The following is a 16,005-nucleotide window of genomic DNA, read 5'->3' on the forward strand; positions in this document are numbered from 1 at the left end:
TCCTTATTGTTGTAATATAACAATAGGATATTGTAATCAGCGGTGTATATAGTTACTATTCCAAATATCGCTGTGATATACTTAGAGCTGCTGTGTGAATTACAATAACATACAGATATTTTTATGTGGCACGGATTTAAGGTTTTATGTTCGAAAAAATGATTTAAAATGTGCATAATTTATAAATAGTAAACATTTTTGTCAATAAGAGGTGGGAAACTGGAGCTGAAAATGAGTGCAAATATAAAAACTGTGTTTCTTCTCGCTGGATTGTGTATGGCATGTTTATTTCTCTCACTTTGTAAGTAACTTCAAATTATATTGAATTTCTTCCAATAACTCCACCCTAATTTCCACTTCAAACATTTTGTGTTTAAAACTTGTCACTCGGAGAGCGTATGCATATTTGCGTCACTTAAAAATTTTCAGACGTTATCTGAATTCCTTACCAATGCGGATTTGTTTTGTAGTTGAATACTGTTCATTTCTTTTAGAAATAACGAAAAAATATGTACAACTTCTGTGGGCTGGTCGTCTATTAACGAAGTTTGCACTGACATACGGTAGCCATTTTTTCATTCTGTTTTTTTTTTTTTTTTTTTTTTTTTTTTTTGCGTATTTATGATATAGAGCCTACACACTATTCTGTAAATTCAAACATAAATTTCAATTTTCGTAATATCATATGTCAAAGTTTTTAAAAGTGGTCGTGCAAACATAAACATTTAGAATATTTCAGGTGCACCAATCGATACTCTAGATGCTAATTAAGTGAAAATATTCAAAAGAAAATAAAGAGGAACAATGTTAATCTAGAACAGACTCATTTACTGCTGACGCTTTACAAGTGCTTTATTTTCAATGCTTGATTTTGATAATGGATTTTATTCTAAAACAAATTAAAGACAAAAGTGATTCTCTCTATAGCTCTTAAAGTTAGATTTTCCAGATGAAACATGATTTAAAGTTTATGTTAAAAACAGATTAAATAGCTATCCAAGCAGATGTTTTGCATAATTACATGGTAAGAAAAGTATTAATTTTAATACTGTACATGGACTTTTACGGTTAGAACCAATAGATTGGAATCTAAACAATATATCCAACAATACTTCCTACTGTGTTCGCAATATTCAATCCTTGACAGATATTACAGAAAATAATTATCGGAAATGAGATTTAACAACATGTTAATGAGCCGCGCCATGAGAGAAACAACATAGTGGCTTTGCGACCAGCATCCGCGCAGTCTGGTCAGGATCCATGCTGTTCGCTTTCAAAGTCTTTTGCAATTAAAGAAACTGTTAGCGAACAGCATGGATCCTGACCAGACTGCGCGGATGCGCAGGCTGGTCTGGATCCATGCTGGTCGCAAAGCCACTATGTTGGTTTTCTCATGGCGCGGCTCAATATACTTTATATTCATAACGGAAAATGTGGCAGCCACATTCTAAACAAAGGCATTATGAGCCTTAAATATCTGAATTGTACAAAATGTACGTCTGGTTTAACCGACATTTTACAATAGTTATTATTGAATATTATTTTGGTTTTCCATAATTATGTTAAAATTGAATTTTGAAGAATCGAAAACTGAATTGGATTTGCGTTGTTTATGTGAGCATTTATGAAAAGTACCATTTAGCAGCACAAAACCAGATTCATCAGTATACATGTACATTATAATTATATTATATTACATACAATTCAGTATTTTGTCATTCATATATTGAATAACATGACACTTTTATACAAGTTCATACCAAGCAGTCAAGCAGTGTAATATTAACATTCAAATAGTATCTAATGTAAAATCGTTTAACCAAATATAATCAAGACCTGCAATCAGAAAATCTAATTTCCTTTTAAGAGACTGAAATGTAGTAAAATGACAAACACCTTCCTTATAAAAGGTTTATCTATAATTACTATTCACCTGGAATGATATTTTAATTGTTTTTATCAAATCCATGTTTTACACAGTAAAATTCATGAATATGATTTTTTCAACCATGTATCATTACTCTTATGCTCTTAGAAGGGGAAGCATATAGTTGCCGCTTCGTCCGTCCGTCCCGCAATTTTTGTCCGGAATAAGATCATTTAAAAATTCTGAAATTATAGTTTTTTGAACAAACATTGACTGATTAATTGAGGTAAAATGTATATATATTTGTATTACAAGCAGGCTTTAATTTGATTTTAGTCAATTGTACAAAGACTACTTAATTATTTCTGAAACTTTAGCTGTTTAACAACTACTCTAGAAATCGTACATAACGAAAAATTCCACATGATTGTCAGATTGCTTATTAAAAAAACGATAATAAGCCAAATTTAAATTAATTAAATCATCACCATTAAATATGTATGATATATTACTCGAATTTATTTGATAAATTCAATAATAAGAAACCAAACATATTTTAGGCATGGAATATATATAACTTAACAGGTGCTGTTGTCACAATAATCTGCCTGTACTTGTTGTTTTATAATCTTCCAGGGAATGACATTTGATACTTCCGCACACGATTTTGTGACATCATGGGAGAATCCCATAAAAAAAGTTACACACTAATTATAAGCTATTTAACCCTATTGGAATCCACTATATCATCGTAGAATCCCATAAAAAGAGCTGAAATGAAATCTTCATCAACCTTATGGGAATCCTCTATATCATCGTAGAATTCCATAAATAGTTTACACTTTAATTATAAGAGCTTAAATGAAATCTTAATCAACTGTTTTGAAATACACTATATCCTGGTAGAATCCCATAAAAAGGTTACACATTAATTATAAGAGCTGAAATGAAATCTTAATCAACTGTTTTGGAATACACTATATCCTGGTAGAATCCCATAAAAAGGTTACACATTAATTATAAGAGCTGAAATGAAATCTTAATCAACTGTATGGGATTACAATGACATAGAAATAGAAGCTACAACGCAGTGTTGCTTGTCTGGTAATTACTTACATAAATAATGAAGTATGATTAATTTTCAATATTGGGTTGCTATTATTGCCAAAAGTACCCTTTTAATGAAATATTGCATGCATTATCCCTATCAAAAGAGCTAGAAAATTCAATTGAAGCTACAATAATTGCTCACTTAGTTCTATAAACATCATCAATAACTAACTGAATATGAATGCCTATATCCCGCGAGTGAAAAAAATATCATTTTGTTTTCGAATCTACGTGCAAATACGTTAAGATGGAAAAAAGGACCTATGTAATAGGAACTTCATGCTTATGCTGTATTAGCTCACATTTGACTTGTTTGGGATTTTTGTAAGGAGATTAGCAACTGAGACTTACTTATTATTCTCGAACCCTTGTTGGAAAATTTGACGCATTCGTAGACAAAATAGACAGGAAGTCGAATGACAATCTTTATGCGGGGTTAACTAAAATCGTACGGCGAGGACATTATGCTTTATAAAATTAAGTTAAGTTACGTTTTAATGGACCTTCAAACAGGAATTGTCATTTAACAATAATTATACAAAATAAAACAGTTCCTAGAGAAAAACGAGAAAAGATTATTGATCATTCTTAAAAATCACAGTTCTATATTATTTTTCTTAGATGAGCCAATTTTTCTAATTATTTGTTTTTTCCCTCATTATAAAAGACAAGAAAACCCTTAGGAAATTTCTTACTTATCATTAAAAAATAAAAGTTCGGCTCTCCTTGTCTTTGTTAAGATTCCTATTATTGCATGTCAGCTTGTTACGCTGATGTTTTGTTCCCACGGCAACATATATCGGCTTCGGAACTCAATTTAAACAGGTGACAATGCTGCCTACATCATTATATCTCTGGTACCATGGAAACATTTCAAAATCATTGTTTCGGAATACCTATATACTATAGTTTCTAATGCCAGGACGGTTAATAAGTATAAATACGTATCCATTTGCCAGTAAAGTACATGTAACATGTTCTTTTTTTTTCGACCTAGAAAATTCTGGTTATTTTTATATATGACCTGGTACCTCAATAGTCCCTTGTGCTAATGAAACAAAGCCTCTGTGACATGCAATGTACAGATTCCATCACTCTTTTTGCTTTTTTTCCTTTATGTTCCGAATTTTCGCAGTTTTTGCCTTAGTTTTTGCAAGTAATAACTATTTTGCTTTTTCAATAAGAAATGACCCTTTTTCGACTTACTGTTCATCTTTTTTTTTCTTTTAAAATCTCATCTAGTATCATAATATGCGCAAGTAAAAGTGCAATGTGATTAGTGACTAAACGCTGTTCAGATATATTTCACGGTCATATTTCGAATTCACAACTAGAAAGAATCCATTATGTAGAAAAAAATCCTTTCTTCTTCTTTTGAATCTGACTGTTTCCCGTAGTTCATAAATTTTTTTAAATTAACACATTTTTCCGAGTGTTTAAACCGGTTGAGTATAGTCTTTTATATTGTCCATACAGAGCATAATGTTCATACGTTGTATATAATTCAATTGTTTCCATAAAAATCATTTAACATTATATTCGTAGTCTTATCTGATTCTCATAAAACAGTCTATAAAGCGGACTGGAACCCAGCATACACTGTTTTGATTCCGGGTTATATTTCTCATTCAATTATTATGTTAAGCTTAGGAGCCAAACACCATTCAGTAGGATATTAACTAACATGTTTCATGTGCTATCAAGATGACTACGTAGGTGAAGAGTGCAAATTATACGAGAGACTCGAACCAGCAACCGCCTGTATGTTAGCACGACACCGCAGTACCCTTCAATAAGTCAATAATCAGTTAACAGGCCATAACATATGTATTTTCTTACATACATTTTTACATTATTTACATTGAATTAAAGCAACACCCAACTAAATATTTATACACTGATTATATATCGCGTGACAGATAGCATCTCACACGTGGTGTAGTTATTATTCTAATTAATGTTATTTAATTTCAAATATGAATGGTATAACTTAAACTTAGAGGCACTACCCCGTATTTTACATAATGATATATAAAAAGACTATGAAACTGGAATTTTGTACTGTACGCACTGATTAAATGAGACATGTTTTTTGTAGCAATATGAAAAATTACTAACCAACACAATGAAACTATAACAAAAGAAGGTTTTATAATAACAAAGACGTTGTATACCTACATAGCTTATCAAGTTTTAGATGATAGAGGCATTCCCGTCATAGGAATATTCGGTACAAAGAGAAATGTATCCTGGGTATAGCAACATATTCTTTGAATCAGACCATTTATCTAAGAATTCTAGACAAAAATGATTATTTCAGTAGTTATTAAGACATATTTACATTAATTTAGATCTAATCCAATATTATTAATTAGTCAGATTTCTTAGAGGTCCAAACTGGCCAAATCGCTCAGATAATTCTACATGCACAATAATAGTTTGACACTTTACCTTTATTTTTTTAATGTATATAAGTTAACATTTGTTTAACAGCTGATCGGCATGTACCTGTTTTTTAATCTTACAGTCAAAGACATTTGATACATCCGCACATGATTGTTGTGCCATCATGGAAGAAACAAATAAAAAAAGGTTAAACACTAGTTATAAGAGCTGACATGAAATCTAATCAACTGTATGGGAATACAATGATATAGAAATAGATGCTACATCGCAGGTGTTACTTGTCTGGTAATTACTTACATAAAGAATGAAATATGATTGGGTTGCTATTATTGCCACAAGTACCCTTTTAATGAAATATTGCATGCATTTATGCCCCTCAAAATAGCCAGAAAATTCAACTGAAGCAAAACAAGTACTCACTTAATTCTATAAACATCATAAATAAGTAACTGAATATAAATGCCTATATTCCGCGAGTGAAATAATATCCTTTTGGTTCTGAATATACGTGCAAATTCACTAAGATGGAAAAAAGGACCTATGTAATAGGAATTTCATGCTTATGCTGTATTAGCTCACATTTGACTTGTTTGGGATTTTTGTAAGGAGATTGGCATCTGGGGCTTTCTTATTATTCACGAACCCTTCTAAAAATCTCAGTTCTATATTGTTTTTCTGCGATGAGCCAATATTTCTATTATTTCTTTTTTCTCTCGTTATAAAGGACAAAGACAAGAAAAACTTTAGGTAACTTCTTACTTTTTATCATTACAAAACTAAAAAATTCAGCTCTCTTTGTCTTTGTTCAGATTCCTATTATTACAAGTCAGCATTGTCACATTGATTTTTCGTTTCCATGGCAACATCTGTCGGCTTCGGAACTCAATTTACACAGGTGACAATGTTACCTGTATTACTAATATTTCTGGTACCATGGAAACATTTCAAAATCATTGTTTAGGAATACCAATGTACTATAGTTTCTAATGCCAGTACGGTAAATTAGTACAAATACATCAGTATGTGCCAGTAAAGTACATGTAAACATTTTTTGCATTTTTGGAAGGTATGTCTCCTTTTTGACCTAGCAATTCCGGTTATTTTTTTTTATATGAGATGGTACCTCAATAACCACATGTGATAATAGACTAAAACCAATGTGACATGCAATGCACAGGTTCCGTCGCTTTTTCTGTTATTTTTTCTAAACGTTATGATCTCTTCATTTCGACTTTTCGCAGTTTTTGCCTTAGTTTCTGTATTTAAGCTAGTATCTCAGTAACCACTTTAAAGGAATCAGATGAATTCACACATTTGTTCACTGTGATGATATGATATGAAAATCAGAAGTCTCATAACTCTGTTTTGCTTTTTCGTAAAGAAATGGCCCTTTCTCAACTTTGCTTTTCTTCTAAAATCTCATTTATTATCATAAAATGTCCAAGTTAAAGTGAAATGTGATAAGAATCTTCGTCCTCTTTAGCCCTTATCATGCTGGACACGATTGATTCTGCCTTTGCGACTAGTGCAGATTATGATCAGCCTGCACATACATGCAGTCTGGTCATAATCTACACAGTTCGCTATTCAGTCAGTATCTTTTTGGTAAGCACCCTTTTTAACAGTAAATGGTACTGTCCAAATTGAAAGATGGACAAGTTCATTATAGAAATTTAGCAGGGTTAGGAATGTCATATTTCGCATTTCAGTGATGGATTAACATTTATTATTTAATAAAACTTCCCTTTTCTTCTGTTTCCTGCAGTTTATAAATTTTATAAATCAATAAATTTTATGCACGTGGTAAAACCGGTTGAGTATATAGTCTTTTATATTGCCCATACAGAACATAATTTTTATACGTTGTATATAATTCAATTGTTACCGTAAAATCGTTTAACCTTTAGCCTGCTGGCGGCAAGTGATTCAGCCTTTGCGACCAGTGCAGACCAAGATCAGCCTGCACATCCGTGCAGTCTGATCATGGTCTGCACTGGCCGCTATTAAGTCAGTAAATTTTCAGTAAACACCCCTAGTAATTATAAATGGTATTGCCCAAATTGAATGATGGACCAATCCATTATAGAAATTTAGCAGGCTAAGGGTTAAACATTACATTCGTAATCTCATTTGATTCAAGTTGCATACAGCCAATATGAGCCCAGCATACAATGTTATGATTCCGGGTTTTATACAGTCTCTTTCAACAATTCTGCCAAGGAGCCAGGCACCATTACGTATGTAGATTCTACAAAATATTAACTGAATCCTTAACATGTCTCGTGTGCCATCAAGATGACTTTGCAGGTGACGAGTGTAAATTATATGAGGGACTCGAACCAGCAACCGCCTACATAATAGCACGGTACCGCAGTACCCTTCAAGTCGATTATCAGTTAACCGACATAGAATATGTATTTCCTTACATACATTTTTACATTATTTACATTAAATTACAGCAACACCCATTAAAACATATATACAGTTATATATGGCGCAACAGATAACATCTCACACGTGGTGTAGTTATTATTTTAATTAATGCTATTCAACTTCAAATATATATACAGCATAACACAACATAACGCAAATTTAGAAGTTCTACCCTGTATTTTGCATATGATGTAAAATTTGAGCCGTGCCATGAGAAAACCAACATAGTGGCTTTGCGACCCGCATGGATACAGACCAGCCTGCGCATCCGCGCAGTCTGGTCAGGATCTATGCTGTTCGCTTTTAAAGCCTACTGCAATTAGAGAAACCGTTAGCGAACAGCTTGGATCAATTGCACATGGTATTTAAAAATCGTTCACCGTCTCTTAATTAATTATGATTAATTACGCTTACTTTTAATATATAATAGATGCATTCCCGTCGTAGGAATACGGTACCAAGAGAAATGCATCCCAGGTGTAGCAACATTTTCTTTGAATTTGGTCATTTGTCTAAGAATTTGAGACAAAATTGATTTCTTCTGTTACAGTACTGACATTATATCCATTATTATTGTTTTAAAGCTATTTGCACTCTGGTGATAAATTCAGTTGGACTAAGGGTATTGTAAATTCAACTAACATCCTCCTTTTTTAACGGGAATGTTGAGTTAGATTTGAGCTGATGAAACGGTCAGTCCGGTCTTACAATAATGTGGTAACGGAGTAAAAACATCTGAACCCTGAAAGAATCCTGGTCAAAAACATGAACCCGGACATCAGAAATTTTCGCCTTGAAACAATCGATAAACAAGCAGTATATTGTATTTTATGTTTTTATAAATACTGTATAATTAATGTGAAATTGTTAGACCGCTTTGACTATCTTAATACAAATAAACAATTCAAAAAGAATATCCATTTTCATGCAAATCAGTAGTAGAGAATTTTTTTTTAAAGTTTTCGTTTATTTCAAGAAACAACAATAGTTTGTAAATGTAATTTACATCGTATGCTTTTTGCAAAATATCTACAGCTTGCATTTGATATTAACATATGAGCCGCGCCATGAGAAAACCAACATAGTGCATTTGCGACCAGCATGGATCCAGACCAGCCTGCGCATCCGCGCAGTCTGGTCAGGATCCATGCTGTTCGTTAACGGTTTCTTTAATTGCAATAGGCTTTAAAGCGAACAGCATCGATCCTGACCAGACTGTGAGAATGCACAGGCTGGTCTGGATCCATGCTGGTCGCAAACGCACTATGTTGGTTTTCTCATGATGCGGCTCATATGACAAAATCCAGCCATCCCACACCCTCTCCTCAATTTACGGTCCCATAAAGTCAATCTTTGTTTTAATGATCTGCAAATTATGCCAGTTTGTTGGATTTGAATACTATTTTTCTACTTTGTTGTAATAAGTTTTCATATATAAGATAGAGTTATTGTGTAAAAATATTTTGGTCATCTGTTAACAAATTCGTTAGCAAGAAAAGATTAATATAAGCGAAGCATTTAAGCTACGAGAACAAACTCTTGAAGATCTAACTGCTTGTTATATGTTCTTATATTTGTTAGTTTAATTTCTGAATGCACTATTCTCTACATGTATGTCTTGACCATATTGATAAAATATATTGTAAATGGTCAATGGTATGCTTAATGCCGTTTTACCAATAAATGAAATGAAATGCAATGACTCCCTCTGGGTCCAACATCACATTAACATGTTGGTTAAGTATATATATTCAACTGACCGGAAATATTATCAATGGTGTAAATCTAGCCATGCGATAAAGATATTTGCTACAAAATAAACTTTCCTTATTGTTGTAATATAACAATAGGATATTGTAGACGATAGACAAATCGGATTCAGCGATGTATATAGTTACTATTCCAAATATCGCTTTCATATACTTAGAGCTGCTGTGTGAATTACAATAACATACAGATGTTATTATTTCGCACGGATTTTAAGTTTTTATGTTCGAAAAAAAAAGAGAATAATTTAAAAAGTGCATAATTTATAAATAGTAAACATTTTTGTCAATAAGAGGTGGAAAACTGGAGCTGAAAATGAGTGCTAATATAAAAACTGTGTTTCTACTCGCTGGATTGTGTATGGCATGTTTATTTCTCTCACTATGTAAGTAACTTCAAATTATATTGAATTTGTTTATTGGATTTTCTGCCAATAACTTTTCAATTTACAGCCGCCCTAATTGCTACTTTAAACATTTTGAAAATAGATACAACTTGTTCCTTGGCGAACGTAGGTATATTTGTGTTATATTAAAAAATCTTAAGTGACGGTGGTCAGTTACTAGTAGCTAGTTCAGTGGATCTGAAATCCTTACCAATGTGGATTTGTTCTCCACAAGTAACAGATAATTTGTTCAGATGAACAATAGAGTGAGGTAAATGGCACGTCTAACTAATCTCCTCGCCAGGTGGGCTCGAACCCGAGATCTCTAGCTCTGAATTGGTAGTCATGTTCCCTACCTGTTAACGTAATCGAGATTGGTCGTGAGTACTATTCCTATTTTTAGAAATAAGGAAATATTTTGTGCAACTTCTGTGAGCCGGTCGTACATTTACGAGTCACCTCTTTAAAGTTAGCACATCGACATACTGTTGCCATTTTTTTTTTCATTTCCTCTACATTTATTTGAGCTATAGCACCTATACACTGTTGTGTAGTTTCCAACATTAATTTCAATTTTTGTAAAATTACATGTCAACGTTTCGAAAAGTGGTCGTGCAAACTTAAACATTTAGAATATTTCAGGTGAAACAATCACTACTATAGATGCTAATTAAGTGGAAATATTGAAAAGTAAATAATTAGAGTGTTGATGAGAGTCTAGGATATACAGATATTGCCAGTCTCTGCGAGTTTTTTATTTTAACGTGACTCATTTACTGCTGACGCTTTAAAATTGCTTTATTTTCATTGCTTGATTGGGAGAAGGGGAAAATGTTCTAACCCAATAAAGGTATTGACAGATTTTGGTACGCTAAAAAGTAGTTCTACCCAGCTCTTCGTGGATTTCAATTGGAATTTCCCAAACTAATCCTTAATATCTGAATTGTGTAAAATGCACATCTGGTTTAACCGACATTATGCATTTATTATTGTTGGATACTATTTTAATTTTCTAAATGTTTAACGTTGGATTTTCGTTGTTTACTTGAAAGTTTGTGAATGTGCCGTTTCGCGGCAAAACACCGGTCTTATCAATATATATTATAATTATAATATTGATTAAACACATGAAATACAGTCAGCTATTGAATTACATGATTATTTTATACAAGTTCAAGCAATTTGTTAAGCAATATTAATAATCAAATAGTATCTAAAATCTGTTAACCAAACATGATCAAAACCTGCCATGAGAAAAAAACTAATTTCCTTTTAAACGACTGAAATGCTTTATCTATAATTATTAGTCTCCTGGAATGAATTGTATTGGTTAGAACCATGTTTAACAACATAAAATTCATTTATATGTTTTTTCACCCATGTATCATTAGGCCTAATTTGATATGAGACATATTTAAAATTTCATAATACTTAACGTGATTTATGAAGCAGTTTCGCAACATACAAAATGAAAATCAAACCATGACACTGTCAGTCCATAATGACACTAGGAAATATAAATAAAACACTATAATTTAATCTAATCAATTCTGTGTGTATCTAAGATATACTCATGCTTACCGCCTCGGTAGCCTAGTAGTAGAGCGTCCGCTTCGAGTGCGGGAGGTCGTGGGTTCGTTCGCCGGCCTCGTCATATCAAAGACGTAAAAAATGGTACTAGCAGCTTCCTCGCTTGGCGCTCAGCATTAAGGGGATAGTGTTAGGACTGGTCAGCCCGGTGTCAGTATAAAGTGACTGTTTGGGGTATCATGCCACGTGTCTACGGCGTGATATTCCAGTGAGGCGGCACTATAAAGTTGGGCATTGTGCTCACTGCTACAAGTAGACACCGTCGTTTATATGACTGAAAAAAATGTTGAAAAAGACGTTAAACCCGAACACACACACATTATCTACAATATTCAAAATACCCTCTGGACCTCCGTGTCCGAGTGGTTAAGGTCAATGATTTCGAATCACTTGACCGTAATCACATCACTTGAATGTAGAATTCTTCATTAGAGGAAGTCACCTACTTGGCTTACAGAGGGTCGATGCTTCAACCACGGTATCCGCTGCTATAGAGGAGAACATGGTTTTTCCTCTACTATCAAAAACTGGAAAAGCCTCTGTATTACCTAACTTGTGTCGGTATGTATCTTAAGCAAACAAAACAGAATACAAAACTTATTTTGGTCAGATTTAAACACAAAACTGAGATCTAGGTGCAGACTGTCCCCCATAAATGGAAACAATTACTTTTTTCTGACATTAACAGTCAGACTATAGATAGAACACCAAAAAGAGGAAAGCGTGCCTTGCAACTTTGAAAACACTTCATCATTTATATTTCCTTGTGCACAATTTTCTCGTGAGATACGAGATGCCACAAGCAACGTCGTATCTGAAGGTAAAAAATGATGTCTTATTTATATGGTGAACAGACAGAAAGTTGGAGAAATTAAGTTTTTTTTTTTAGTTTCCTATTCATTTTTCCATATTTAAACTTTCTTGTTTTTAAAATCTCCGTATAAGCAATTTCCTAAAAATCTTATATTTGTCGTCTGCCTGCAAAGAAGCTTCATTCCTGCGAATGTTATAACAAACCCTTTAAAGTAACCTTAATGTAATTTGTTCGATGTTCAATGACATGCTTAAAACTGTTTAGCAAATAAATGAAATGAAATGCACTGGCTTTCTCTGCGTGCATTATCACTTTAAGATGTTAGTACTGAGCGGAAATATTATCTTGAAAGTGTTGTAATGGTGTAAATCTAGCCATGCGATATAGGTATTTGTGTTACATTTACATTATCATATTGCTATATTACATCCTTAAGGAAAGTCTATTTCGTAGCAAATAGGATTCAGCGATGTATATAGTAACTATTCCAATACTGCTTTCATATACTAACAGTTGCTGTGTGAATTAAAATGGCATACAGGTGTTTTACCACGATAATAATTTTTCTGTGGCACGGATTTTAAGCTTTATGTTCGACAAAATTAGAATAATTTTAAAAGTGCATAATTTATAAATAGTAAACATTTATGTCAATAAGACGCGGAAAAACTGGAGCTAAAAATGAGTGCCAATATAAAAACTGTGTTTCTACTCGCTGGGTTGTTTATGGCTTGTTTATTTATCTCGCTATGTAAGTAACTTCAAATTATTTTGAATTTGTTTATTGGATTTTGATCCATTAACTCCACCCTATTTGCAACTTTAAACATTTTGTAGTTTACATAAAATTCAAATTAGGTACAACTTGTCACTCGTCATATTTGTTTTATTTAAGATTTTTGTAAGTGACGGCGGTAAGTTACTGGTAGCCTATTTGATGTATCTGAAGCCCTTACCAATCCGGATTTGTTCTTCACAAATAACTCATAACTTCTCCACATGAACAACAGAGTGAAGTGAATCGCGCCTATCTAATCTCCACACAGAATTTAAGACCCGTTAGGCGGGATCGAACCGGAGATCTCTAGCTCTAGCTCTAGCTCATAAATTGGGAGTCATGTTCCCTACTTGTTGACCTAATCGGGATGGGTCGTGAGTACTATCCCTATTTTTAGAAATAATGAAATATGGTGAACAACTTCTGTGAGCAGGTCGTACATTTACGTTTCACCTCTTTCAAGTTTGCACTTCGACACACTGATGACTTTTTTTCCTCTAATTTTTCCGTGTCTGTTGTGTAAATAATTAATTTCAATTTTTGTAATAATCATAAAAGTCATGTTTTGAAATGTGGTCATGCAAACTTAAACATTTAGAACATTTCAATGCAGTAATCAATACTCTAGATGCTAAGGAAGTGGAAATATTGATGCGTAACTATGATATACTGATATTCTGTGACATACTGATATTACTAGTACCTGCGAATTTATAGATTTTACACTTACTTCATTTTTCATTGGTTGATTATAGTAGGCAATCTTTCCTAACCTAATAAAGGGTCGACAGTTAGGTTGTGGTGCGCGAAGAATTGGTTCTCCATAGCTTTTAACTCTTACCCTGCTATATTTCTAAAATGGACTGGTCCATTATTTAATTTGGGCAGTAGTACTTATCAGTCAAAGGGGATTTCACTGAAAATTTACTGACCGAATAGCGAACAGTGCAGACCATGATCAGACTGCACGGATGTGCAGGATGATCTTGGTCTGCACTGGGCGCAAAGGCAAAATCACTTGCCGCCAGCAGGCTAAAGGTTAAAAGTGAATTTTCCAAATGAAACTTTGATAGCTGAATTGTGTAAAATTTGCGTCTGGTTTTACCGACATTTGTTATTGTTGAATGCTATTTTGGTTTTCAAAATGTTGAAAATTGAATTTTGAAAAACTGAAAATTGAATCGGATTTCCCTTGATTATTTCGTGGCACAAAACCAGTGTTATCAGTATACAGTACATTTAACTGTAGATTAAACCACTGGCGCCAGATCAGAAAGAAAATGCCTCTGTACATATTATACCCTACCCCTAGGTATTCTATAAGAACCATGGTCGTGAACGGGAAAATATACTAACCCATTTCAATCGCGTATTTCATACCTAAAACACGCAGTTCAGTAAATGTGTACTATTTATATTAAACAAGTGGTAATTCATCTTCCATTGTGTACCGGTCACATTTCTCCAATACTTCTTATCTTAGAAAAACAACGTGTAATTTACTGTTTTTCAACGTTACACAAAAAAAACTTGCTTGAACTTCCCTGGTGAAGTTCCGTTCTAGATTACAAAACCATTCTGATTGGCTGATGTGAAAATGTATGTCAGTCGTCATTTTACTACACGTGTACGCTAAAATGTTTATATATGCAGTATAAATGTGCAAAATGAATTAAATAAACAGAATAGATGTATACCAATGTATGATTTCAAATTCAAAATCATATACAAGATGAATTTCATTCATCATTTCGAGTCTTATCGTAAAACTGTGAATATATTGCATTCTGTTTTTGTATGTTTACATTTCGCTTAACATGTGCACACTGCCGTGACCTCTAGACCGGATGTTCATTAGGGGAGTTCACGCAAGTTTTTTCTGTAACGTTGACTAAAGCATAAAATATATGGCGCATCTCTGCAATATGGAATATTGAGACAATGTGACTGGTGCACGATGGAAGATAAATTATCGCTTGTTTAATATCAATAGTACACATTTACTGAACTGCGTGTTTTAGGTATGAAATACGCGATTGAGATGGGTTAGTATATTTTCCCGTTCACGACCATGGTTCTTATAGAATACCTAGGGGTAGGGTATAATATGTACAGAGGCATTTTCTTTCTGAACTGGCGCCAGTGGATTAAACACATAAAATGCGGTAAATTGAATTAAATTCCACAGGGCTTTGAATTTTATGTTAAAAACAGATGAAACAGCTACCCGAATAGATGTTATGCATTATCATATGGCTAGAAAAGCTCTACTTTCGATACTGCACATTAACTTTTACAGCTAGTGTCATAAAGGGAGATAATAAAAAACAAAATATTCAATAAAACTTTCTACTTTGCTCATCAGTATTCAAAGCTCTGACAGATAATAGGGAAAACAATTACTCTTAGTATGGTAAAAAGGATATAACACGAAATTGATATATTTTATATTCATAACGGAAAAAGTGTCAACAAAGGCATTATGAACCTTTAAGGTTACTTTGAAGAATTGAAAACGGAATCGGATTTCCGTTGTTTATTTAAACGTTTATTTGCCATTTTTCAGCCGGATGAACGTTATAATTATAACAAATATATTGCAATTCGGCTATTGAATAACAGGATACTTTTACACAAGTTCATACCAATCTGTTAATTTGTTAAGCAATGTAATATTTAGGCCTACATTAAAAAAAGTATCTAATGTAAAATCGTTTAACCAAACATCATGAAAACCTGCAATCAGAAAAAGTAATTACTAGTGCCTTTTAAGATACTGAAATGTAGCAAAAAGACAAATGTGGCTTATCTATAATTAATAATCTCCTGGAATAATATTTCAACTGTATTGA

At 33.1% G+C, this 16,005-nt stretch overlaps 1 protein-coding gene across 3 annotated transcripts in view; it reads left to right on the forward strand.

Annotated features, from left to right (window-relative positions):
• The first annotated feature begins 63 nt into the window (after positions 1-63).
• LOC123560821 (carbohydrate sulfotransferase 3-like) overlaps positions 64-16,005 on the forward strand; it is a 36,393-nt gene continuing 20,451 nt past the window's right edge. The window contains exon 1 of one of the 3 annotated variants that reach the window (XM_053552757.1): positions 64-301. In XM_053552757.1, coding sequence (XP_053408732.1) covers positions 232-301 — 70 coding nt within the window. In that variant the 5' untranslated portion in view covers positions 64-231. Of the gene's footprint in view, positions 302-9,763; positions 9,972-12,854; positions 13,127-16,005 lie in introns of those variants that run through there. The other 2 variants (XM_053552758.1, XM_053552759.1) reach the window with 2 other exon arrangements.

The sequence above is a fragment of the Mercenaria mercenaria genome, chromosome 10 (genome assembly GCF_021730395.1).
Source record: "Mercenaria mercenaria strain notata chromosome 10, MADL_Memer_1, whole genome shotgun sequence".
In the NCBI taxonomy this organism is placed as follows: Eukaryota; Metazoa; Mollusca; class Bivalvia; order Venerida; family Veneridae; genus Mercenaria; species Mercenaria mercenaria.